Genomic DNA, 21514 nt, shown 5'->3' with positions numbered 1-21514 from the left:
TCTACAATTTCTAATATATTTCGCTCAAATTGGTAGCACCAAGTTCCATCATGATTACCATGCCGTATGATATCATCAAGTATTTCTCCACAACCTACAAGTAAAACATGTAAGAGTAAATTACATATGGACCTGACAAGAACATAGAAGACACGTTGGTATAGCCAAACTATGTCGATCTATGGAAGTGCAAGAAGTCCATGCATGGCACTTTGCAGGCAAATGGCAAACACCTTGAGCAGATATTTGATGGAGCCAGGAGCCAGGTACACCGAGTTGGAGCACTCGCTAGTCAAAGCTACAGGTGTTTTTTTGTTATCATAAGTGGCAGGAGCATATGCTTATATCACAAGGTTGGGAACGAGGCAAGGGGTGCTGGAAGCTGGTGCCATGAAGTTTATGCTATGGGATTTTGATCGAGGTCTCTACAATAGACTCTACTTGCCGACAGTAAGGATGAATTTCCACTGTATGGGATGGGTGCAATCGTCAGCTAGCACCATGGTATGTAATATGATTGGATGCTTTCACTATCTTAGCAATCTCGAGGCTCGCTAGATGCATAAAGCCCGCTCAAGCAGATGCTGTTCGAAGGTTTCCGACACTTATAGCAGTCGTGCTTTTCTCTGAGTGGTGGACGGTATTGATTGTAACCCAATTGCATGGCCGGGGGATTGTCCACACTACCGACTGCGAAGGCTTTGTTGGATTGGAGATATTGGCGTGTGTAAGGGGGCTAAGCCCGAAGTTTTTTTAAAAGCTATTAATATTTTTAAAAAAAAACATATTGCTGTCATGCTGCAGTCGACGAGTAGCACTATTTGGAAGGTCGACAGGTGGAAGGAGTTGCAAGGGAGAAGGGCCAGAGGGACCGCCACTTGGGCGTGCATGAGGACGAGAGGGATACAAAGAGGTGGCCAGTTGCATGCAGAGGGGGTCGGAGGCAGAGAGAAGCGACCAATAGCGAGGTCGCTATTGGTCAAAGGTAGTTAGGCAAGGAGGACGGAGAGCCTGTGTGGTGGTGGTGGCTGCATCAGGAAGAGCTCAAAGGCAGCCATGGACAGCAGGTTGACGACGTCATAAGCAGAGGAGGGTCGGGTGGTCGACTGCAGGTGAGGTTAGGCAAGCAGGGCTGAAGGCGGGGTATGCCAGGGAGCCGCCTGGGGAGTGAGAGACCGCCAAGGGCCGAAAGTAAGAGGAGGAAGGGCTGCAGGAGATGTAGGGGAAGGTCGCCATTAGGTGGTGATTGAGGGCAGTACTACAGAGGGCCAGGAGTTGGCCGTCAGTGAAGGGGGAGGTCACGAGCTGAGAAGGCTGCAGGGCAGTGCTACAAAGGGACTAGGGAGCCAGCATTTGAAGGCGAGAAGGAGCCAGGTGGCCGTCCACAGGGGAGAGCCTCCAGAGGGCAAAGCTGCAGAGAAGGTGAAGGGCCGAGGGTCGCCAAGAGAGAGGCCAAGGGCAATTGATCCGGGATTATCGAAGCTCCCATGAGGCAAGACGAAGGGCTGTCTATTGCAAGTCCCATCGACAGAAGAGTTTGCCCGGCCCAAGAGAGAGGAGAGGACACCTTTTTATTGAAAGCATCACAGTATACTGTATTAATCAAAGCCAAGTGTATCAAAATTATGATGGTCTATGTGTATAACATTTGAGTGTATCCCTCTCGTTTGTAGTACATGTGATTGGTTTGTGTGCAAGTGTGTTATGTACAAGGGATTGTGCAAGACTATGTGTGTTGGTGAATATAGAGTTACATATTTGTGGGTGTTGCACATGTGAACGATCCGACAAGAGTATATGTGTCAACCAATTTTGAGATGCAGAGTATGGTGCTTTGAAGGCTCGAAGGTAGAAGCTATCATTGTATGCTTTGTGATCGATAGCGTATAGTCTGGGATGGTCGGGATTGGGCTTGGTCAATAATTGTTTCCAGATTGTGTGCTTAGGTGCGTGTTTGCTAGGGGATAGGGGTGCTGTGAGATCACTGAGCTATATAGAGGCATCGAGTTTATGTGCTGGTGGTTTTCCCATTTCCCCCTTTCCATCTTGTGGTGCCCCCACGGAGGACTCACTGATTGCTTCCTAACAAGGTGATCTTGAGTCAAGATGAAGCAAGAGTTTGGTCCAGTGGTCAAAGGAGATGGAGATGCTGACGATTGGATAGTCGATTTTGAGCTATTTATGCTGATAGTACTACGGATGCCAGGTGATGAAGCAAAGCTCCAAACTCTACCTTTGGTGCTACGAGGTAAAGCAAAAGTTTGGTTCGATGGCTTAGAAGGTGTACACAAGCAAACTTGGATCGGATTTTGCGAACAGTTCTTACAATGGTATCGAAAGGTCGTGTCGGCTTCGGAAGCAGATGCAAAGATCAAAGGTTTGCAGCAGGATGAAGTGCAAATTTTGATGCTTTTGTTGATAAATTTGAAGCTTATTGGGGAGAATTGGCGGCTGCTACCGAAGCAACCACTGCGGGATATTTGAAGCTCGGAAGGTTTCTATCATGCTTGCATCCCTATGTTCGTGAGAGAGTCGAGTATGAAGATCCAAGCACTTATGATGAAGCCGTCAGAGTTGCCATAGCAAAGAGCCGAAAGATAAAGAAGAAGATGGAAGTAGGATTGCTACAATCGGCATTCACGGAAGCCAGTGGACCTAGGCCCAAACAAATTGAAGAGCATCATGAGATAAAAGCTCCTTTTGTTGATATGAATGTGATCAGAGCACATGAAGCTAATGCCACGGTAGAAGAGATGGAAGAAGTGCCAACCAGGGCTCAGCAGGTGCAGAGAGGAGTCTACCGAGTACCGCCTGATGTGCTTGACCAAGTGCCTTCCGAAAAAGAAGCAGGGGAGAAGACAGCTGAAGTGCCAAAGTCAGTGAGCTTTGTGGAGAAAGCTGAGCTGTGTTCGAGCTATAGCAGTGCCTTGGATACGGATAGCACATGGCAAACGGAGTCTGGTTTCTCAAGGTATGAGACCTATGATGTTATGTTTGTCGATAATTTGGTCAAAGAACAGAAGGTTGCAGGTAAAGAGCCAATTTGCGAAGACCAAGGGGTTGGGCAACCCTCTCTCATGCCTTGTGATGGTCAGGCCATGCTGGCTGAAGAGGAATGTCTTGATGAAGATGATTGGGGATTCGATGAGCCGGTGGTTGATATAGATGTCGAATCGTAGGTTTTGGTTGCTAAAGCTATGGTGAGGATACAGGATACTCAAGGCTATGAGTCTGCTCCATTACCGCTTGAAGAGCCTACAAATGAGGTTTTGACAAGGTTTGTTTTGGATGACTGGATGTCGCAGGTTGGTGTTATGCTGCTGATGGGTCTGTTGATAAAGGTTGTTATGCAAGCACCACTATGCCTCTTGCTACAGGTTGTGTTTTTCAAAGAAGACGAAGCCATGGAGAGCTCGCTAACTATTGGCGGGGAGACATGTGATGCAAAGGCTTTCCAGGAGGTGCATGTGTGTTTGGAGCGTGAAAATGGTCCATGTATACAACTTTTTGAAGGGTGTTGCTATGAAGGTCTACATGACTGGTTGATTGATAAAGTTACAAGTGCAAAGCAGGGATGACGCGTATTTGTGTTTCAGCTAGATGGTGATGATCAAAGCCATATTTTTGATCCAGGTGGAGTTTACACTATGCTTGGGAGAGCCTATGGCTTTCCATTTGACCCTGGTGGGTGATGCAGTAGCAGATGCTCTTCTCTCTATATCTCACCTATCTATATAACCACTATCATTTTTCTTATGCAGTCTATAGCTCTATTTTATATCATTCTCTCTATACATACTTATTTTACCTAAATAATACTGTGGTTGAGCATAAAGCTCAACGAGGGGGTGGGCAATGATGGTACAGCCAAACTGTGTCGATCTATGGAAGTGCAAGAAGTCCATGCATGGCAGTTTGCAGGCAAATGACAAACACCTTCAGCAGATATTTGATGGAGCCTGGATCCAGGTACACCGAGTTGGAGCACGCGCTAGTCAAAGCTCCAGGTGTTTTTTTGTTATCACAGGTGGCAGGAACATATGCTTATATCACAAGGTTGGGAACGAGGCAAGGGGTGCTGGATCAGAGGACTCTACAAGAGACTCTACTTGACGAGAGCGAGGATGAATTTCCACCGTATGGGTTGGGTGCAATCGTCCGTTAGCACCATGGTATGTAATATGATTGGATGCTTTCACTATCTTAGCAATCTCGAGGCTCGCTAGATGCATGAAGCCCGCTCAAGCAGATGATGTTCGAAGGTTTCCGACACTTGTAGCAGTCGTGCTTTTCTCTGAGTGGTGGACGGTATTGATTGCAACCCAATTGCATCGCCGGGGGATTGTCCACACTACCAACTACGAAGGCTTTGTTGGATTGGAGATATTGGCATGTGCAAGGGGGCTAAGCCCGAAGTTTTTTTAAAAGCTATTAATATTAAAAAAAAAAACATATTGCTGTCATGCTGCAGTCGACGAGTAGCACTATTTGGAAGGTCGACAGGTGGAAGGAGTTGCAAGGGAGAAGGGCCAGAGGGACCGCCACTTGGGCGTGCATGAGGACGAGAGGGATACAAAGAGGTGGCCAGTTGCATGCAGAGGGGGTCGGAGGCAGAGAGAAGCGACCAATAGCGAGGTCGCTATTGGTCAAAGGTAGTTAGGCAAGGAGGACGGAGAGCCTGTGTGGTGGTGGTGGCTGCATCAGGAAGAGCTCAAAGGCAGCCATGGACAGCAGGTTGACGACGTCATAAGCAGAGGAGGGTCGGGTGGTCGACTGCAGGTGAGGTTAGGCAAGCAGGGCTGAAGGCGGGGTATGCCAGGGAGCCGCCTGGGGAGTGAGAGACCGCCAAGGGCCGAAAGTAAGAGGAGGAAGGGCTGCAGGAGATGTAGGGGAAGGTCGCCATTAGGTGGTGATTGAGGGCAGTACTACAGAGGGCCAGGAGTTGGCCGTCAGTGAAGGGGGAGGTCACGAGCTGAGAAGGCTGCAGGGCAGTGCTACAAAGGGACTAGGGAGCCAGCATTTGAAGGCGAGAAGGAGCCAGGTGGCCGTCCACAGGGGAGAGCCGCCAGAGGGCAAAGCTGCAGAGAAGGTGAAGGGCCGAGGGTCGCCAAGAGAGAGGCCAAGGGCAATTGATCCGGGATTATCGAAGCTCCCATGAGGCAAGACGAAGGGCTGTCTATTGCAAGTCCCATCGACAGAAGAGTTTGCCCGGCCCAAGAGAGGAGAGGATACCTTTTTATTGAAAGCATCACAGTACACTGTATTAATCAAAGCCAAGTGTATCAAAATTATGATGGTCTATGTGTATAGCATTTGAGTGTATCCCTCTCGTTTGTAGTACATGTGATTGGTTTGTAGTACATGTGATTAGTTTGTGTGCAAGTGTCTTATGTACAAGGGATTGTGCAAGACTATGTGTGTTGGTGAATATAGAGTTACATATTTGTGGGTGTTGCACATGTGAACGATCGGACAAGAGTATATGTGTCAACCAGTTTTGAGATGCAGAGTATGGTGCTTTGAAGGCTCAAAGGTAGAAGCTATCATTGTATGCTTTGGGATCGAGTGTGTATAGTCACGGATGGTCGGGATTGGGCTTGGTCAATAATTGTTTCCAGATTGTGTGCTTAGGTGCGTGTTTACTAGGGGATAGGGGTGCTGTGAGATCACTGAGCTATATAGAGGCATCGAGTTTATGTGCTGGTGGTTTTCCCATTTCTCCCTTTCCAACGTCTATTCTTTTTTGTATTGCAAAAACAACATAAATCAATCCAATAAATACCTGCAACATGCTCAAGTGGTGAGACGTTCTCACCCTCTTCCTCATCCATGATAATTCTCCATGCTGAAAATAGGTGCCTAGCAGCATTGATGCTCTCTCTTGACCATCCATGGAGGCGAGTGTAGTTATAAAAGACATGTGATATGTCAACCAAAATCATTTCAACATCTTTTAAAGTCTGGTCAATGCTTGACACACTTTAAGATATGTGATACGCACCACTACATGAACTTTTGGTGCTCCTTTGCAATGAAGGTACCATGATGGCACCACTACATGAACTTTTGGTGCTCCTTTGCAATGAAGGTACCATGATGCCTGACAACATTTATGGGCCATCTCCCACCATTACGAAGCATTCGTGGTATTGCATTTGATATTTTCTTTATTGCACACTCTATGCTCTTTAACATTTCTGTATCTTTGACCTTATCAAAGAAGGTCCTAGTGAATTTCTTAAATAAGTTCAATGCCAAAATATGCATCACATCATAGACAAGGTCAAGATTGATTTCAAATCCATATAAGTGATAGAATCGTCAAAGTGGCGATTCTCTTGTTAGGCCAGCCTTAGATAAAACCTTATTGCATTCAGCCTTAGTCTTTTCCCTTTTCGATTTAAGTATAACATCTAACGTCTCATCAACATGCCTTTTCGCAGGTGGATATCTTGCAAGGTATCTGCTATTTGTATAAACATACTTTGGTATTCGAACACCCTCTGATATCTTTTTCATAGGTGCTACATCTCTTCTGTATCTGTTCTTTCCTCCATCTTTTAAAGTCCTAACTTACACTGGGCGGGATGATCTTCGGTCCATGACATAAAGATTTCTTAAAGATTACAATTTTCCCCAACATTTTTTGTATTCTCAAAGATGCAAGATGTTGGATAGTTGAAATTTAGAGTGAATCCCTCCACAAAGGCTACTTCAAGCTCATCGACTAATGGCTCTAGGAAATACTGGAAAAACATCTCCATGCCTCTTTTCTAGCTTCAATAAGCTCAATGGCAGAGGATAACTCGAAGGGGTCCAATTATGGAACCTTTACCTCCATTTAGAACCACTACTTTGATCAATCCACTATCCTTAGGCTTTGTTGACGTCGTTTGGGACCCATCCGAATGACACATTGGTGCATAGATTTGAGGATCTCCCTACAAAAAGTTATAGATCATGATGAGCTTGCACTACAAGAGTTTGTGTGCTCTTGTGACGCTGTTAGTGACGGAAATACACTGGGTTTTTATAACCCCCGGCGTCGCTAAAACCGTCGCTACGAGCGTCGCTACGAGAGCGTCGCTATAGTCGTCGCTATATGCGTCGCTATATAGCGACGCTCATAGCGACGCATATAGCGACGTTCACACAGAAGACTATAGCGACGCTCATAGCGACGCTACAGAGCCATAAATAGCGACGCTTATAGCGACGCTCATAGCGACGCTACAGAGCCATAAATAGCGACGCTTATAGCGACGCCCGAGAGAATTTTTTTTTGGTGGCAGTGCATTCAGAATTTTTTTTGGTGGCAGGGCATTCAAATGCCCTGCCACCCATCAACCATATTGTACTTGATTCACTTTTTAAAAAAAGTGCAATGGTAGATAATAGACCCAAAATAGTCACCCACAAAACGCATTGTTTGCAAAATTGGCAATTGTACACATCATAGGCAAAATGAATTGATTGGCAAATGTAATAATGACAATTGTACAACATCATAGGCATAAAGAATTGATTGGCAAAAGGAACTGCGGTGACAAATGTAATAATATACATGGTTCAAAAAGACGTATAAAATCCGTCTCATGATACATAAGCTATGAGAAACCCTAAACTAATGCTATCTAGCTACGGCTAAACTGACGTCGTCTAGTCAGACGTCTCATCGCGTCCAAGCGGCGTATCTGTCGGATTCTGCAAAAAAAGACAATAAGACAGCTTTCAGTAAGTATAAACATATAACGACATTTATAAAACAATACAAAAAATAAAAAAGAGTAAACCCTAATACTAACCATGCCGCCGCGAGAACTGAGAAAGTCCATCAGGGCGTTTAAGCCCTTCCTGCCTGCGTACTCGCGCTCGTACGGTGTGGGATCACGTCCTGTCATCGACCACTTTCAAAACATACAAAGATTTCATTATGTTAGAACTAAAAAACTCATAAACCCTAAACTATCGAACATGCATAAAGAGCAATGTGAAAACACTTACAAAATCAGCCTCAAATGATGCCCATCCACCGCTCCTGAAGTGGTGCGAGCTCCCTGCCTCTACTCGCGCTCTGGCTGCATCCTTTTGTTGCTTCCACTTGTCGGGATTCTCGCGCGCTGCTTTCTTCGCATTCTTCCAATCTTCTTTGGCCAGCCATTCTGGCCTGTTCCACCCATTCTTGATTGCTTTTTGCACTTCGGAAAGCTTGTGTTTGCAGTATTCGCGCATTCGAATCTTCATCAGGTCTTCATTGAAGCACTGATCCCGTGTTGGAACGGGAAACTCATCATGAAGTATGCTGATGACTCTGTTTTTTAAATCACTTGGTACTTCACTCCATTTGTTTAGTATGTAGTGTCTAAACAGCTGAGAGCAAAGACCACGCATGCGCGAGATCACCTTCTTGCCATCATCATCCATGATGATGCCGCCGCTGATGTCGACGGAGTAAGGCAAGCCCTCTGGCCGGTGACGCGTGAACCTGGGTGTCCCAGCAGGGGTCTCTAGCGGCGTGTCGATGGGGGTACGGACGTCAGGTGTCTCCATCGGCGTCTGGGCCCCGAAGCGAGGAGTGTCGAGTGGGGTGGCTCCTGGCGGAGTAGGTAGAGGTGTGTAGCTTCTAGGAACAGTCAGCCGTGCAAGACCTGGCGTAGATGGCGATGCTGTGGCTGGTGTGGGGGCGGGCAAAGAAGGGGAGGGTAAAGAGCCTCGTCGAACACGAGGCGGTGTGGAGGCATCGGTGGCGGAATCCCCACAACAACCGCCACCGCCACCACTAGAGCGCCGGTGTCTAGACGAGTGTGAAGCTCGTCTCGTCGACGCCGAAGCTTCGGAGCACGCCGAATGCTCCGAAAGAGAGGGAGATGCGGATAGAGTAGGAACGCGCGATGATGCGCCAGAGCGATGACGCTCCACGTACCACTGTCTCTGCTGCGGTGACAAAGAAGAAAGAAACTCCTCATCATCCATACCTGCATTAAACACACGAATATTTAAACTTAATATTGAATGAATAGAGTAGACAATGACGCAAAGACCATTAAATACAATGACGTAATGACGCATATAAATACAATGACGCAATGAATCGAGTGATAGAAGAGGCAAGTCGAAAACTCAGAATTTTCAATCAAAAGATGTGAGCGCGAGTAGAAAAGAGCGTTATACACCATGGAAGGTACTTAGAGAGCCAGAGCTTTAACAACACGGAGAAAAATTGTTCAAATAAAATATTTGTGGCTTTAAGAGATCTCTCTCTCATCCTCGCATAACTCAGCATAACTTCCTATATCTATATAGAGCTCTCCGTTTAAACACATATCCTCTGTTTCATTTTGTAGCTCCTCTGCATGCACCCCATATAGAGTAGTAGCATCTTGATGCTCGTCTGGCACCACCGCAGCGGCTTCTGATTGAGCATCTTCACTGATCTCCTCCATTGATGTCGTTGTGATTGGCACATGGTAGCCTTCATACGTCCTTGCACTACAAGGGGCTACCTCTATGACGTACCACCAGTTTGATGTAGACTTTGTAGGATGAAATATTACCTGCTAGAGCCACATAACTCACATGAGAGCTTTCAAGCACATAACTTGTAAAAGGGGGATGTTAACTATTTACATACTTACTTGTTCACAATGCTCGGGTAGTACGAAAGTGTCTCTTAGGTCAGTCCATTTCTTAGTAGAATCCACCTCAAGAAAACCAGACTCTCCTCTACGCACAGTAGCGTTGCGACCCTCCATGATTATCTTGAACCATTGCACGTCGAACAAGTCGACAAAAAATCCTCTGTAATCGATCCTCAAAATCTCTTGCAGCGTGCCGAAGTAAGTGAGTTCCGCCACCACAGGATCTGCATCAGAGGAACGTCGTCGACTAGACTGTTCAAATTTTGCCATGATTCCACAATCTTGAGTAAAACGCTTTTTGTCGATTCGTTCCACCCTAAAATGTCGACCTTTACACCATGCTGCTGTGTATGACTTATACTACAATGAACAAAGATTATGAGTGGCCGTTCAAACGTTTATAAATAAAGTCACTTGCTACTCGTACATTGCAAACTTACCTTGGTCGCGCAACCCCGAGAGTACTCCCACTCTTCTTCAGTCACTTCGTCACCGCATTGTTGTGCGCTTTTCAATTGGTTGTGCAACCATCTTAAGCTCATGAAGGTTGGTAGGCTCTCCAGAAAAGCTGGATAGTGCATCGGTGGTCGTCTTCCCCATCTCCACTCGATTCGTGCCCTTTGTCGCTCTTGCTTTGCATCCTCATATTGTGAAATCCACTTTTGCATCACTGGATTGTGAAGCATGAAAAATCGGTTGATTTTAGTCTCTAGATCTTCCGTCATCTTCTTCTCAACACCGAGATTGCACATGACAATCCCAGATATGCGCTCATCATCTATGGTTCGCCATAGCGTGTCCCGGGATTTATCAAATCCGTCTAGCCACTCTCCAATGTACACTAGGGACTCTGATACCAACCAACCTTCTGCCATGCTACCCTCCGGACGTGCCTTTTGACGCACATATCCCTTAAGCGTTTTCACGAAACGCTCTAAGAAGAACATCCATCTGGAATGAACTGTGCCAGCTATTTCCACCTCATCAACTATGTGAACAAGAAGATGCACCTGAATGGTTAGCATTGTAGTAGGAAAATGTTTCTCAAACATGCACACAAGCTCCGCAGCATTTAGTTTGGTGAATGGTATGGAGTCTACGTTGATCTCCTCTTGTGAGATCCATTGCACCAGCTTTGCAAGTTTGTAGATTGTGTTACGGATGTCGAGAGACAAACATCCCTCAATGGCAACCGGTAAAATAAACTGTAAAGTATGTGCAACAATGATATTAAAGTCCACATTTTATGCAATGATATTAAAGTCCACTATGAACGTACCTGACACATTTTATGCCAATCGTGTGACTTCAAACCGGTAAGCTTTCCTTCTTTAGTAAAACACGTTCGGAGCGAGTGCATTACGCCAGTGGGGGTCCGCAAAGATCGAATGGTCTCTTTTACTTTGCGTTCTTGGGCTCCTGTGAAAATCCATGGTGCTTTAGGGAGTTTTATCGATCCATCAGACGCTGTTTGCGGCCAATATTGCTCCAGACGATCCACATTTCTAAGGTCAACTCTGGCTCCCAAAGTATCTTTCTTGCCGGTCAAATGGTCCCATAGTAGATTAACCACATTCTTGAATATGTGCATTGGATCGAGCAAGTGATTGATCATGAGTCGGGGCCAGTATGGTAACTCGTACCATAGAGATAGTCTCTTCATCCCTGGAGGCAATCCGTCATCGCACATCTCCTTCTGCTCTAACCATGCTTGTGCAGACATCCTTGGTGGCTCTCTTCCCAAAAAGCCGTCGCGTAACACATGATTCTCTGGAAGATACGCTTGATCACCTTCGTAGATTTGCTTCTTCAGTGAGGGTGCCCTACGTGCATTCAGTCTAGGTCCACATGTGACACATGCTCTGTATCCGCTTGTTTGAAGCCCTGCATGTATACACTGTTAAGTATGGAGCCTGATTTACCCTTGTAATTTTCTGTGGTAAAAGCGCACATTTGTAAGGCCCCCATTATGAGGAGAAGCCATCGTGCGTGAAGGAAAATCACTCACCGGAAACCAAAATTTTCACGGACAAGAATCAAGGGCAACTTTAAAGGCCTCGGGGGCGGAGGCCCCCGAGACTTTTTTTCGCCGGAATATTATGGCCGGACGGCGGTCGGAAAGTGGTCAGAAAACAACCGGTCGGTTGGTCGGTGGCCGGTGGTCGGAAGTCAATGACCGGTGGCCGGTGGTCGGAAGTCAATGGCCGGTGGCCGGTGGCCGAATTCAATGGCCGGTGGCCGAATTCAAAAGCGGACTTGCCTTCTCAAGGGCGGCCACACATGGGCGGATTGGAGGGTCCGATTTGGACTTATTCGCACAAGGGCGGCCACACATGGCTGTCTCTCATAAGAGAGGGCAGCCCTTTTGGCCTATAAAAGGAGGCCATTTCTACACACATTTCATAGTGTGAAGTTGATGCAACAGGGTGAGTGTGAGGTGGTGAGAGTGAAGCAAGGCGGGAGCTCCATTAAGGGTATAATCCCTTTGTAAATTACTTCTTGTTTTGAAGTACTAAAGCCATTGAGTGGCTGCTTTCCCGTGGACGTAGCCCACATTGGGTGAACCACGTATATCGTGTGTACTCTCTCTCTCTCTCTCTACTCTATAATCTCGTGTATGTAAATCTGTCTCTCTCCATTAATTAATCTACTCAATTATCTATTTAGCTACGCCTTATTTCCTAACAACTGGTATCAGAGCAAGGTTTGCTCGTAGCTAAATTATCTCAAGGAAAGGATTCCTTGAATTGAGTGGGAGTTATGGCGGAGGAAGGGAAGCTCAAGATTGAGAAGTTCAACGGCAAAAACTACCAACATTGGAAGATGAAGATTGAAGTCTATCTCTACCAGAAGGACCTCTATTTGCCACTAGGCGGTCTTGCGAAGAAGCCCGCAACAATGGCAGATGAAGCATGGATTGTCCTTGATCGAAAGGCACTGGGAACAATCCGGTTAAGCTTGGCGTCAACGGTGGCCTTCAATGTTTCGGAGATGAAGACCACGGAGGACTTGATGAAGTCACTTGACGACTTCTACGAGAAACCATCGGCATCCAATAAGGTATTTCTTATGAAGCGCTTGTTCAATCTAAAGATGGCAGAGAATGGTTCAGTTGCAGAACACCTAAATGACTTTAACACAAACATAAGTCAACTTCGATCAGTGAAAATCAATTTCGATGACGAAGTGCGAGCTCTCCTTATACTATCATCTCTACCGGATAGTTGGGACAGCCTTGTGATGGCTGTAAGTAATTCTATCTCTGGAACAAATACTCTTAAGTTTGATGATGTTGTGGGTGTTCTCCTAAGCGAGGAAATGCGAAGGAGAAGCACAGGAGAATCATCAAGTGCTGCACTATCAGTGGAAACAAGAGGAAGGCCTAAGGAGAGGTTCAAAAACCAAAAGGGTCGTGATCGCTCAAGGCGGAGCAAGTCACGCACAAAGTCAGTTCTTGAATGTTGGAACTGCGGCAAGAAGGGCCACGTCAAGAAGGATTGCTGGTCCAAGAAGAAGAAGGAGACAGAGTCTCAAGACAACAAGCCAACATCGGAGGCCAATGTGGCAGGTAAAGTAGAGCAAGATGCTCTAATTCTCTCATTAAACAATGTGTCTAATTCCTGGATAGTAGATTCTGGGGCTTCATTCCATGCGACACCACACAAGCAACATTTCCAAGACTACACCAAAGGTAATTTTGGGTATGTATACTTGGGAGATGATGAAGCTTGTGAGATTGTCGGCAAAGGTACAGTTTCTATCAAAACTGCTAACGGAAATGAATGGAAGCTTAAAGATGTTAGGCATGTTCCTTCTCTTCGCAAAAATTTGATCTCTACAGGACAATTGGACGATGAAGGTCACAACATTGCATTCGGAAACAAACAGTGGAAGATCTCAAAGGGATCTTTGGTGGTTGCCAAGGGTGAAAAAGTCGGTACACTTTACTTGTGTGCTGTTAGCACGCAACCTTCAGCTTGTGCAGCAACTACAGAAGTTGACAGTGCGGTGTGGCACTACCGACTTGGGCATATGAGTGCCAAAGGAATGCAAATCCTTCAAACAAAGAAGCTTCTACCAGGTTTGAAAGAAGTGGACTTAGAGTTCTGTGAAGATTGTGTTTATGGTAAACAAAAGAGGGTAAAATTTCAAAAATTAGGAAATGAAAGAAAAAATAAAAAACTTGAGTTGGTTCATTCTGATGTTTGGGGTCCTGCAAGTACACCATCACTTGGTGGCTCATTGTACTATGTAACATTCATAGACGATGCGACTAGAAAAACATGGGTTTATGTCATGAAGAATAAATCCGATGTATTTTCCATATTTCAAAGGTGGAAAGCCTTTGTGGAGAATGAAACAGGTACCAAGGTTAAATGCCTCAGATCCGACAATGGAGGCGAATATTGCAGCCAAGCTTTTGAAAGCTTTTGTGCTAGCAATGGCATTCGGAGGCAAAGGACAACCCCAAGGACACCTCAACAAAATGGGATTTCGGAAAGAATGAACAGGACAATCATGGAACGAGCACGAAGCATGCGGCTACATGCAGGCCTACCGCTTGAGCTTTGGGCGGAAGCTGTAAGTACGTCTGTGTACTTAATCAATCGGTCACCCTCAACGGCATTGGATGGGGGAGTTCCAGAAGAGGCATGGACAGGTAAACCGGTGAATTATGCATTTCTCAAAGTGTTTGGGTGTGAGGCTTTCATGCACATAGATAGAAGCCTAAGATCAAAGTTAGATGCAAAGTCCAAAAAGTGTTTCTTCATTGGCTATGGAGAAGGAGACTTTGGGTATCGCCTATGGAATCCTGAAGATGGTAAAATCTTAAGGAGTAGGGATGTAATTTTTAACGAACAAAATATGTACAAAGATTACTTGGAAAGAAAACAAACAAAAGAAACAGGTGATGAGTACATGGAGCTTGAGGACGGTGAAGACTCAAGGACTGCAAACGGTGACAATGTGCAACAACGTCAACCAAATGACGAGCCTCAACCTATTCCCCGAAGATCTACAAGAGCAAGTAGACCTCCAGAAAGGTTTGTTCCTTCCTTCAACCATCTCTTGATCTCAGATTCTGGAGAGCCGGAATCATATGAAGAAGCTATGCAACATGAATCCAAAGAAGAATGGACGAAGAGCATGCAAGTGGAGATGGACTCACTACATTACAACCAAACATGGGAGTTGGTTGAGTTGCCTAAAGGTAAGTGGGCACTTCAAAACAAATGGGTGTACAAGATAAAGGAAGAAGAAGGTGGGAAGAAAAGGTACAAGTCTAGGCTTGTGGTGAAAGGTTTTTCTCAAAAGAAAGGTATTGACTTCAATGAAATATTTTCTCCTGTTGTAAAAATGAACTCAATTAGGCTTGTCTTAAGCCTTGTGGCTGCTCATGATCTAAATCTCGAGCAAATGGATGTAAATACGGCATTCCCTCACGGTGACTTAGAGGAGGAAATCTACATGCTTCAACCAAAGGGGTATGAAGTAAAAGGTAAGGAGAAAATGGTTTGCAAATTAAAGAAGAGCTTGTATGGTTTAAAGCAAGCATCAAGACAATGGTACTTGAAGTTTGATCGATGGATGTTGGATCATGGATTCACAAGATGCAACTCGGATCACTGCGTCTACACGAAGAATTTGGGAGATGGGAAATTCATCATCCTAATGTTGTATGTTGATGACATGTTGATTGCAAGTGCTAACATGCAAGACATCAAAGACCTAAAAGAGGAGCTGTCCAAATCTTTTTCAATGAAAGATTTAGGTGCTGCAAAGAGGATACTTGGTATGAAAATATCAAGGGACAGGACGAAGAAAACAATAAAGCTATCTCAAGAAGATTACATCAAGAAGGTACTAGAAAGGTTTGCAATGCAAAATGCAAAACCAGTTTCTACACCTTTGGCTGGTCATTTTAAACTAACGAAGGATATGTGTCCAAAGACACAAGAGGAGATAGCCTATATGTCTAAAGTTCCATATGCTGCAGCGGTAGGTTCTCTAATGTATGCTATGGTCTGGACAAGGCCAGACATTGCACATGCAGTGGGAGTTGTGAGTAGGTTCATGGACAACCCAGGTAAAGAGCATTGGCAAGCTGTGAAGTGGATACTTAGGTATCTAAAAGGGACAACAACAAATGCTTTGTATTTTGGAGGAACTGATATTTTTCTAGAAGGGTATGCTGATGCAGATATGGCAGGTGATAAAGATACTCGAAGGAGCACTACTGGCTATGTGTTCACGGTTGGAGGCACAGCAGTAAGCTGGGCTTCAAAGCTGCAGAAAGTGGTTTCACTTTCTACCACGGAAGCAGAGTATGTAGCAATGACGGAGGCAAGCAAAGAAATTCTGTGGCTTCACAGATTCTTAGAAGAGCTTGGATTCAAACAAGACAATTGTGTCTTGTACAGTGATAGCCAAAGCGCTATCCATCTTGCGAAGAACTCAGCCTTTCATTCAAGGACAAAGCACATTGAGGTGAGATATCACTTCATACGCACTCTTTTGGAAGAGGGACAACTAAAGCTAGGAAAGGTGCATACAAGTGAAAATCCTGCAGACATGTTTACAAAGGTGGTCAACAAGGAGAAGTTGAGCTTTTGCTCATCTTCAATCGGCATTCAAGGATAAGAAGCCAGAATGGAAAGCAGTCACAGGTTTGGTTTGGAGATCAGTCTCCAAGTGGGAGATTGTTAAGTATGGAGCCTGATTTACCCTTGTAATTTTCTGTGGTAAAAGCGCACATTTGTAAGGCCCCCATTATGAGGAGAAGCCATCGTGCGTGAAGGAAAATCACTCACCGGAAACCAAAATTTTCACGGACAAGAATCAAGGGCAACTTTAAAGGCCTCGGGGACGGAGGCCCCCGAGACTTTTTTTCGCCGGAATATTATGGCCGGACGGCGGTCGGAAAGTGGTCAGAAAACAACCGGTCGGTTGGCCGGTGGCCGGTGGTCGGAAGTCAATGACCGGTGGCCGGTGGTCGGAAGTCAATGGCCGGTGGCCGGTGGCCGAATTCAATGGCCGGTGGCCGAATTCAAAAGCGGACTTGCCTTCTCAAGGGCGGCCACACATGGGCGGATTGGAGGGTCCGATTTGGACTTATTCGCACAAGGGCGGCTACACATGGCTGTCTCTCATAAGAGAGGGCAGCCCTTTTGGCCTATAAAAGGAGGCCATTTCTACACACATTTCATAGTGTGAAGTTGATGCAACAAGGTGAGTGTGAGGTGGTGAGAGTGAAGCAAGGCGGGAGCTCCATTAAGGGTATAATCCCTTTGTAAATTACTTCTTGTTTTGAAGTACTAAAGCCATTGAGTGGCTGCTTTCCCGTGGACGTAGCCCACATTGGGTGAACCACGTATATCGTGTGTACTCTCTCTCTCTCTCTCTACTCTATAATCTCGTGTATGTAAATCTGTCTCTCTCCATTAATTAATCTACTCAATTATCTATTTAGCTACGCCTTATTTCCTAACATACACATGATAATAGATCAACTATGGGAAAAAACAAGATTTACAGTGTCTGAGTGAGGAGTGTCAATAGATCACCTGAGCATTCTGTTAGCCCGGGATAGTCATGCATGGTCCACATTAGAATGCCTCTGATCAAAGCATTCCGTCGTCCTGTGTGTCGTCTCATATCCACCACCTCTATGCCAATCCACAATTGTTGTAGCTCTTCCAATAGTGGACGAAGATACACATCCATATTCCCCACTTTATATCGCCCTGGCACAATCAAGCTTAGCCATAGGTGCCCCTTCTTCGTAGTCAACCACGGGGGAATGTTGTAGTTGACGATGACAACGGGCCATACACTGTAAGATGTTGATCTTTGACCAAATGGATTTACGCCATCCATAGCCAGGCCTAAGCGCAAATTTCGAGCTTCCCTGGCAAAATCCGACCATGTTCCATCTATATGTTTCCACGCTACGCAATTTGCAGGAATTCGTAGCACACCATCCAAAGATTTATTCTCCTCATGCCATGATGCTAGGGCGGCCATGGACTTACATTCGAAGAAATGCTTGATGCGAGGAAGCAGAGGGAAATGTCGCAAAACCTTTTGTGGAATTTTTGCCCCGTGGAGATCTACTCGATATCTTTCGGAATCACATTTCGGACACTTCTCCATGTCTATGTATTCCCCTCTGAAAAGAATGCAGTCATTAGGACAAGCGTGGATAGAATTGTAATCCATCCCCAAGTTTCACAAAATCTTTCTTGCTTCATCTCGGGAATCTGGCATCACATTGTCAGCTGGTAGTATGTGCTCTTTCAGCAATCTACACAACATAAAAATATGATACAGTCGTGTAAAAATCTATCAGATCATTATACATTTAGAGTTCTATTAAAGTAAACTAATTGTAATAGATCACCTGAAAAGCGCTGTGACGCTAGTGTCACTCCATCCAAACTTTGCCTGCATGTTGAGAAGAACCAGGAGTGCTTTCAATCTAGACATACGTGCTCCATTATACAATGGCGTATCGGCTTCACTTTTCATATCATCATAGATAAGCCTTTCTGAATCCATGATCGTCTCGATCATTTCATCAATATCGGGCTCAAACATTGCCTCGTTGGGAATGTGCTCTGCATGATCATCCCCCGAGCTGTCAGAGGCTACATCTTGTGGCCTCACATATGCTGCTTGACCAAAGTGCCTGCGAACACGTCTATTGGGTTGCAAGATTGCTACTTGTTGGCCAGCGTCAGAGTCCGACGAGTTATAATTGGCAACAACTCGATCTATAATAGATGGATCGAACTCGCCAAATTCGCGAACGTGCTGCAAAGAAACACGTCTTGTCCGTCGCACAGCCTGCTTGCATTGATTACAAGGACATAAGACCCTCGTTGAGAGATAGGTGTTTCGGTTGGACGGTCCCACATCCTCGTCGCTACTCATAATGAGGATAAAAAACTTATAACCTGGACAACAAATTTAATATTCTATTGGCATTCTTCGTCTTATCTCTCTCTCTCTCTCTCTCTCTCTCTCTCTCTCTTTACCTCACATTCTCTAGTCATGTCCAATCCCTGCACACCTCGGTCTAGAGGTGCACGGAGATCAGAACCACCGGGTTATAATCTCGTCTTTATTGGTCAATACCTATATTTGTGGGTACAAGAAATCTACACACCCACGTCTACATGATACTGCATGTAGTGGACAAAACCCCTTTGCCTCTTCTCTAGCTGTAGCACTTCACTTCATCTTAACATCTTTTCACAGTAGATCTTTTCACTGTTCGTGTAACTCTAAACCCTAAACCGTAAGTAATTCTTGCGTGGACTCGATCTAACGTAAATAAGCGTAAATCTAAATAAACGTAAATCTAACTAAAAATAAAGCTAAATCTAATTTAACGTAAGTCTAATGACTAGAGGTTGTCTAGATGGTCATTGTGTCGGGGATGTAGTGACTCTTGCCGCCCTGAAGATCCACCTTCTTCCCTATCTTCTGAAGACATTTCACCAGTACTTTTGGATCGACGGAGCCCACCATGAGTAATGGTAGCAATACCCTATATTCCATTGAGGGCTTTCTTCACCCGCTTCATGCAGGCATCGCAGTCTATGGAGACCTAAATCTAATCTAATATAACGTAAATCTAAATCTACCTTAAATAAACGTAAATCTAGTTAAAAATAAACCTAAATCTAATTTAATGTAAGTCTACATATAACCTAATCTTTAACGTCTTTTAAGATAGTTTCCTACGACGTTATAACTCTCTTCTTCTTGTGTGTGTGCGCGTGTGTGGATGTGTGTGCCAATAAAAAGAGATAAATGGTATAACCTTTCTATCACCCATGCCAAGTATGATAGATTGATTATGCCATTTCCCTCTTGAATAATAGGTCTTGAGTTCAACTCCTCGTCGGCTAGATCTTTAGGTCTTTTAATTTTAATTAGTTTCCTACGACGTTAAATTAGTTTCTCTCTCTTTCTCTCTCAATGTGTGTGCGTTTTTTTGGATCGTATGCATGTTTTCTCTCTCTTTTCCTCTCTCAATGTGTGCGTTTTTTGTTTATGCATATTCTCTCTCTCTTTTTCTCTCTCAATGCGTGCGTTTTTTGTTTATGCATGCGCTCTCTCTCTTTTTCTCTCTCAATGTGTGTGTGCATTCTTTGTTTATGTATGTGTGTGTGCGTTTTTGTTTTTGTTTGTACTCTCTCTCTCTCTCTCTCTCTCAAAAACACTATGTGTGTGTGTGTATGTGTGTGTGTGAGAGAGAGAGAGAGGGAGAGAGAAAGAGGGGAAGGGAACATGAGAATGAGGAGAGGGAAGGAGCATACCTGGCTCTCCTTCCTCTCCTCGTGTGTGTGTGTGTGTGTGTGTGTGGAGAAGAAAAAGAGAGAGAGACAGAGAGAGAGAGAGAGAGAGAGAGAGAGAGAGAGAGAGAGAGAGAGAGAGTGAGGGAGAGCGTTACCTGATCCTTGCTTGAGGGCGCCGAAAAACTCAGATCTGAGATCTGAGTTTTTGGGTGCGCTCGGTTATTTTTTTACCCCAGCCGGCGTCGCTATGAGCGTTGCTATAAGCGTCGCTATGAGCGTCGCAAATTTACAAAGAAATTTGCGACGCTCATAGCGATGTCGGGAATTTTTTTTTTGAGCGTCGCTGTGTGAGCGTCGCTAATATGAAGAGCCTCTTGTAGTGTTGCTAATTATGTGTCTCGTAAAAAAGTACACTTGGAATCTATTATGATACACTAACATACTTTCACAAACATCCTTTCTGCCTCAATGTGATTTTTACATAAAGAGAAAAGAAAGCTGTACTTGTTTTCTCTCTCTTTCCATGCACCTTCAAGCTCTAGACTTCGCAAAGCAAGTGGGAATGTCCTATAGTACATTCCACAATATTCATTTGAGCATTTAATAGGAAGATCCCACTCCTTTGCAGGGTTCCAAAAATCCTTCTACATTTGGATTTTGTCACCATCCCAAAAATCTTTGACGCTCCTATTCGGATCTTTCGATAGGAGCCAATCACCTCTTGCACACCACATTGAAAGAAGATCAGGGCAAAAAGTGTCACTCTGAGAAAGTGTTTGAAGCTGCTCTATAATTGGCAAGTACTCAAATTGAGCCATGTGTTTTCTTTTTTTCTCGCATACAGAGCAACGATCACAACATACTTCACAATTGTTCTTTAACCCATCAGTGGAAGAAGAGGAATCGCATATGCATCTTAAAACATCACCCATATACGCATCCTCTGCATGTGGAGGGTACAAAATCGACTTGTGTTGGAGGTCTTCCAAACCTATGCATATTCTCCATTTTTGAGGTGTGATGAGACCTCTCTCCTTATATTGCCTAAACTTGGTTTATATTTTGAGGAAATTAGGGATCTAGAAGTATTTCTATCAGTGACTTTTCTCTCTCTGTTCTTTTGGATCGTTTTTCCTTTCCTGTATTTGTTGAAAACATCATTTTTACTAGGTCGTCTTGCAATTGTAGAGGCACTCTAAACTGGTCTAATGTGAAACCTCCCCTTCAATCCCTTGACTTGTCGCCGAAAAAAAAAGATCTCCAATTGTCCTTCTTTTCCTTTTATGACTCTTGGACCTTCCCTTTGTACGGTTTTGACTTTCGTTGTACTTCTCTCCCTGTTTACCATCTTGATGACTTTGTATCTTCTTGTTTTTTGGTGTAAATGGACTCTTTAGCAAACTATATTAACCCTTACCACCTTTAGATGGTAGCTTTGCATGTGGAATGTTCATGCCATCATCACTAATGGCATTCTCTTTCAAGTTCTTCTTTACTCTTTTGCAAAAAAAGCCCTATCATAAAGAAAGATGAGCTAGGATATTAAAGTGTCATTCTCAGACAAACCAA

General features: G+C 44.7%; 1 protein-coding gene across 1 annotated transcript; it reads left to right on the top strand.

The window, feature by feature from the left end:
• Positions 1-781: 781 nt before the first annotated feature.
• LOC147421901 (uncharacterized) lies at positions 782-5947 on the top strand. Its single transcript, XM_086503397.1, has 2 exons — positions 782-3200; positions 3306-5947. The coding sequence occupies exon 1, from the start codon at positions 2610-2612 to the stop codon at positions 3177-3179; it is 570 nt and encodes a 189-aa protein (XP_086359523.1). The 5' UTR covers positions 782-2609; the 3' UTR covers positions 3180-3200; positions 3306-5947.
• The last annotated feature ends 15567 nt before the right edge of the window (positions 5948-21514 follow it).

Source organism: Adiantum capillus-veneris, chromosome 27 (assembly GCF_014529385.1).
Source record: "Adiantum capillus-veneris isolate H3 chromosome 27, ASM1452938v2, whole genome shotgun sequence".
NCBI classification, from domain to species: Eukaryota; Viridiplantae; Streptophyta; class Polypodiopsida; order Polypodiales; family Pteridaceae; genus Adiantum; species Adiantum capillus-veneris.
The sequence above is the reverse complement of the archived record's forward strand: the minus strand, read 5'-3'. Positions and strand labels throughout refer to the sequence as shown.

Coding starts and splice junctions, on each gene's coding strand:
- LOC147421901 (XM_086503397.1), top strand. CDS start 2,610: ATGGAAGTAGGATTGCTACAATCGGCATTCACGGAAGCCAGTGGACCT.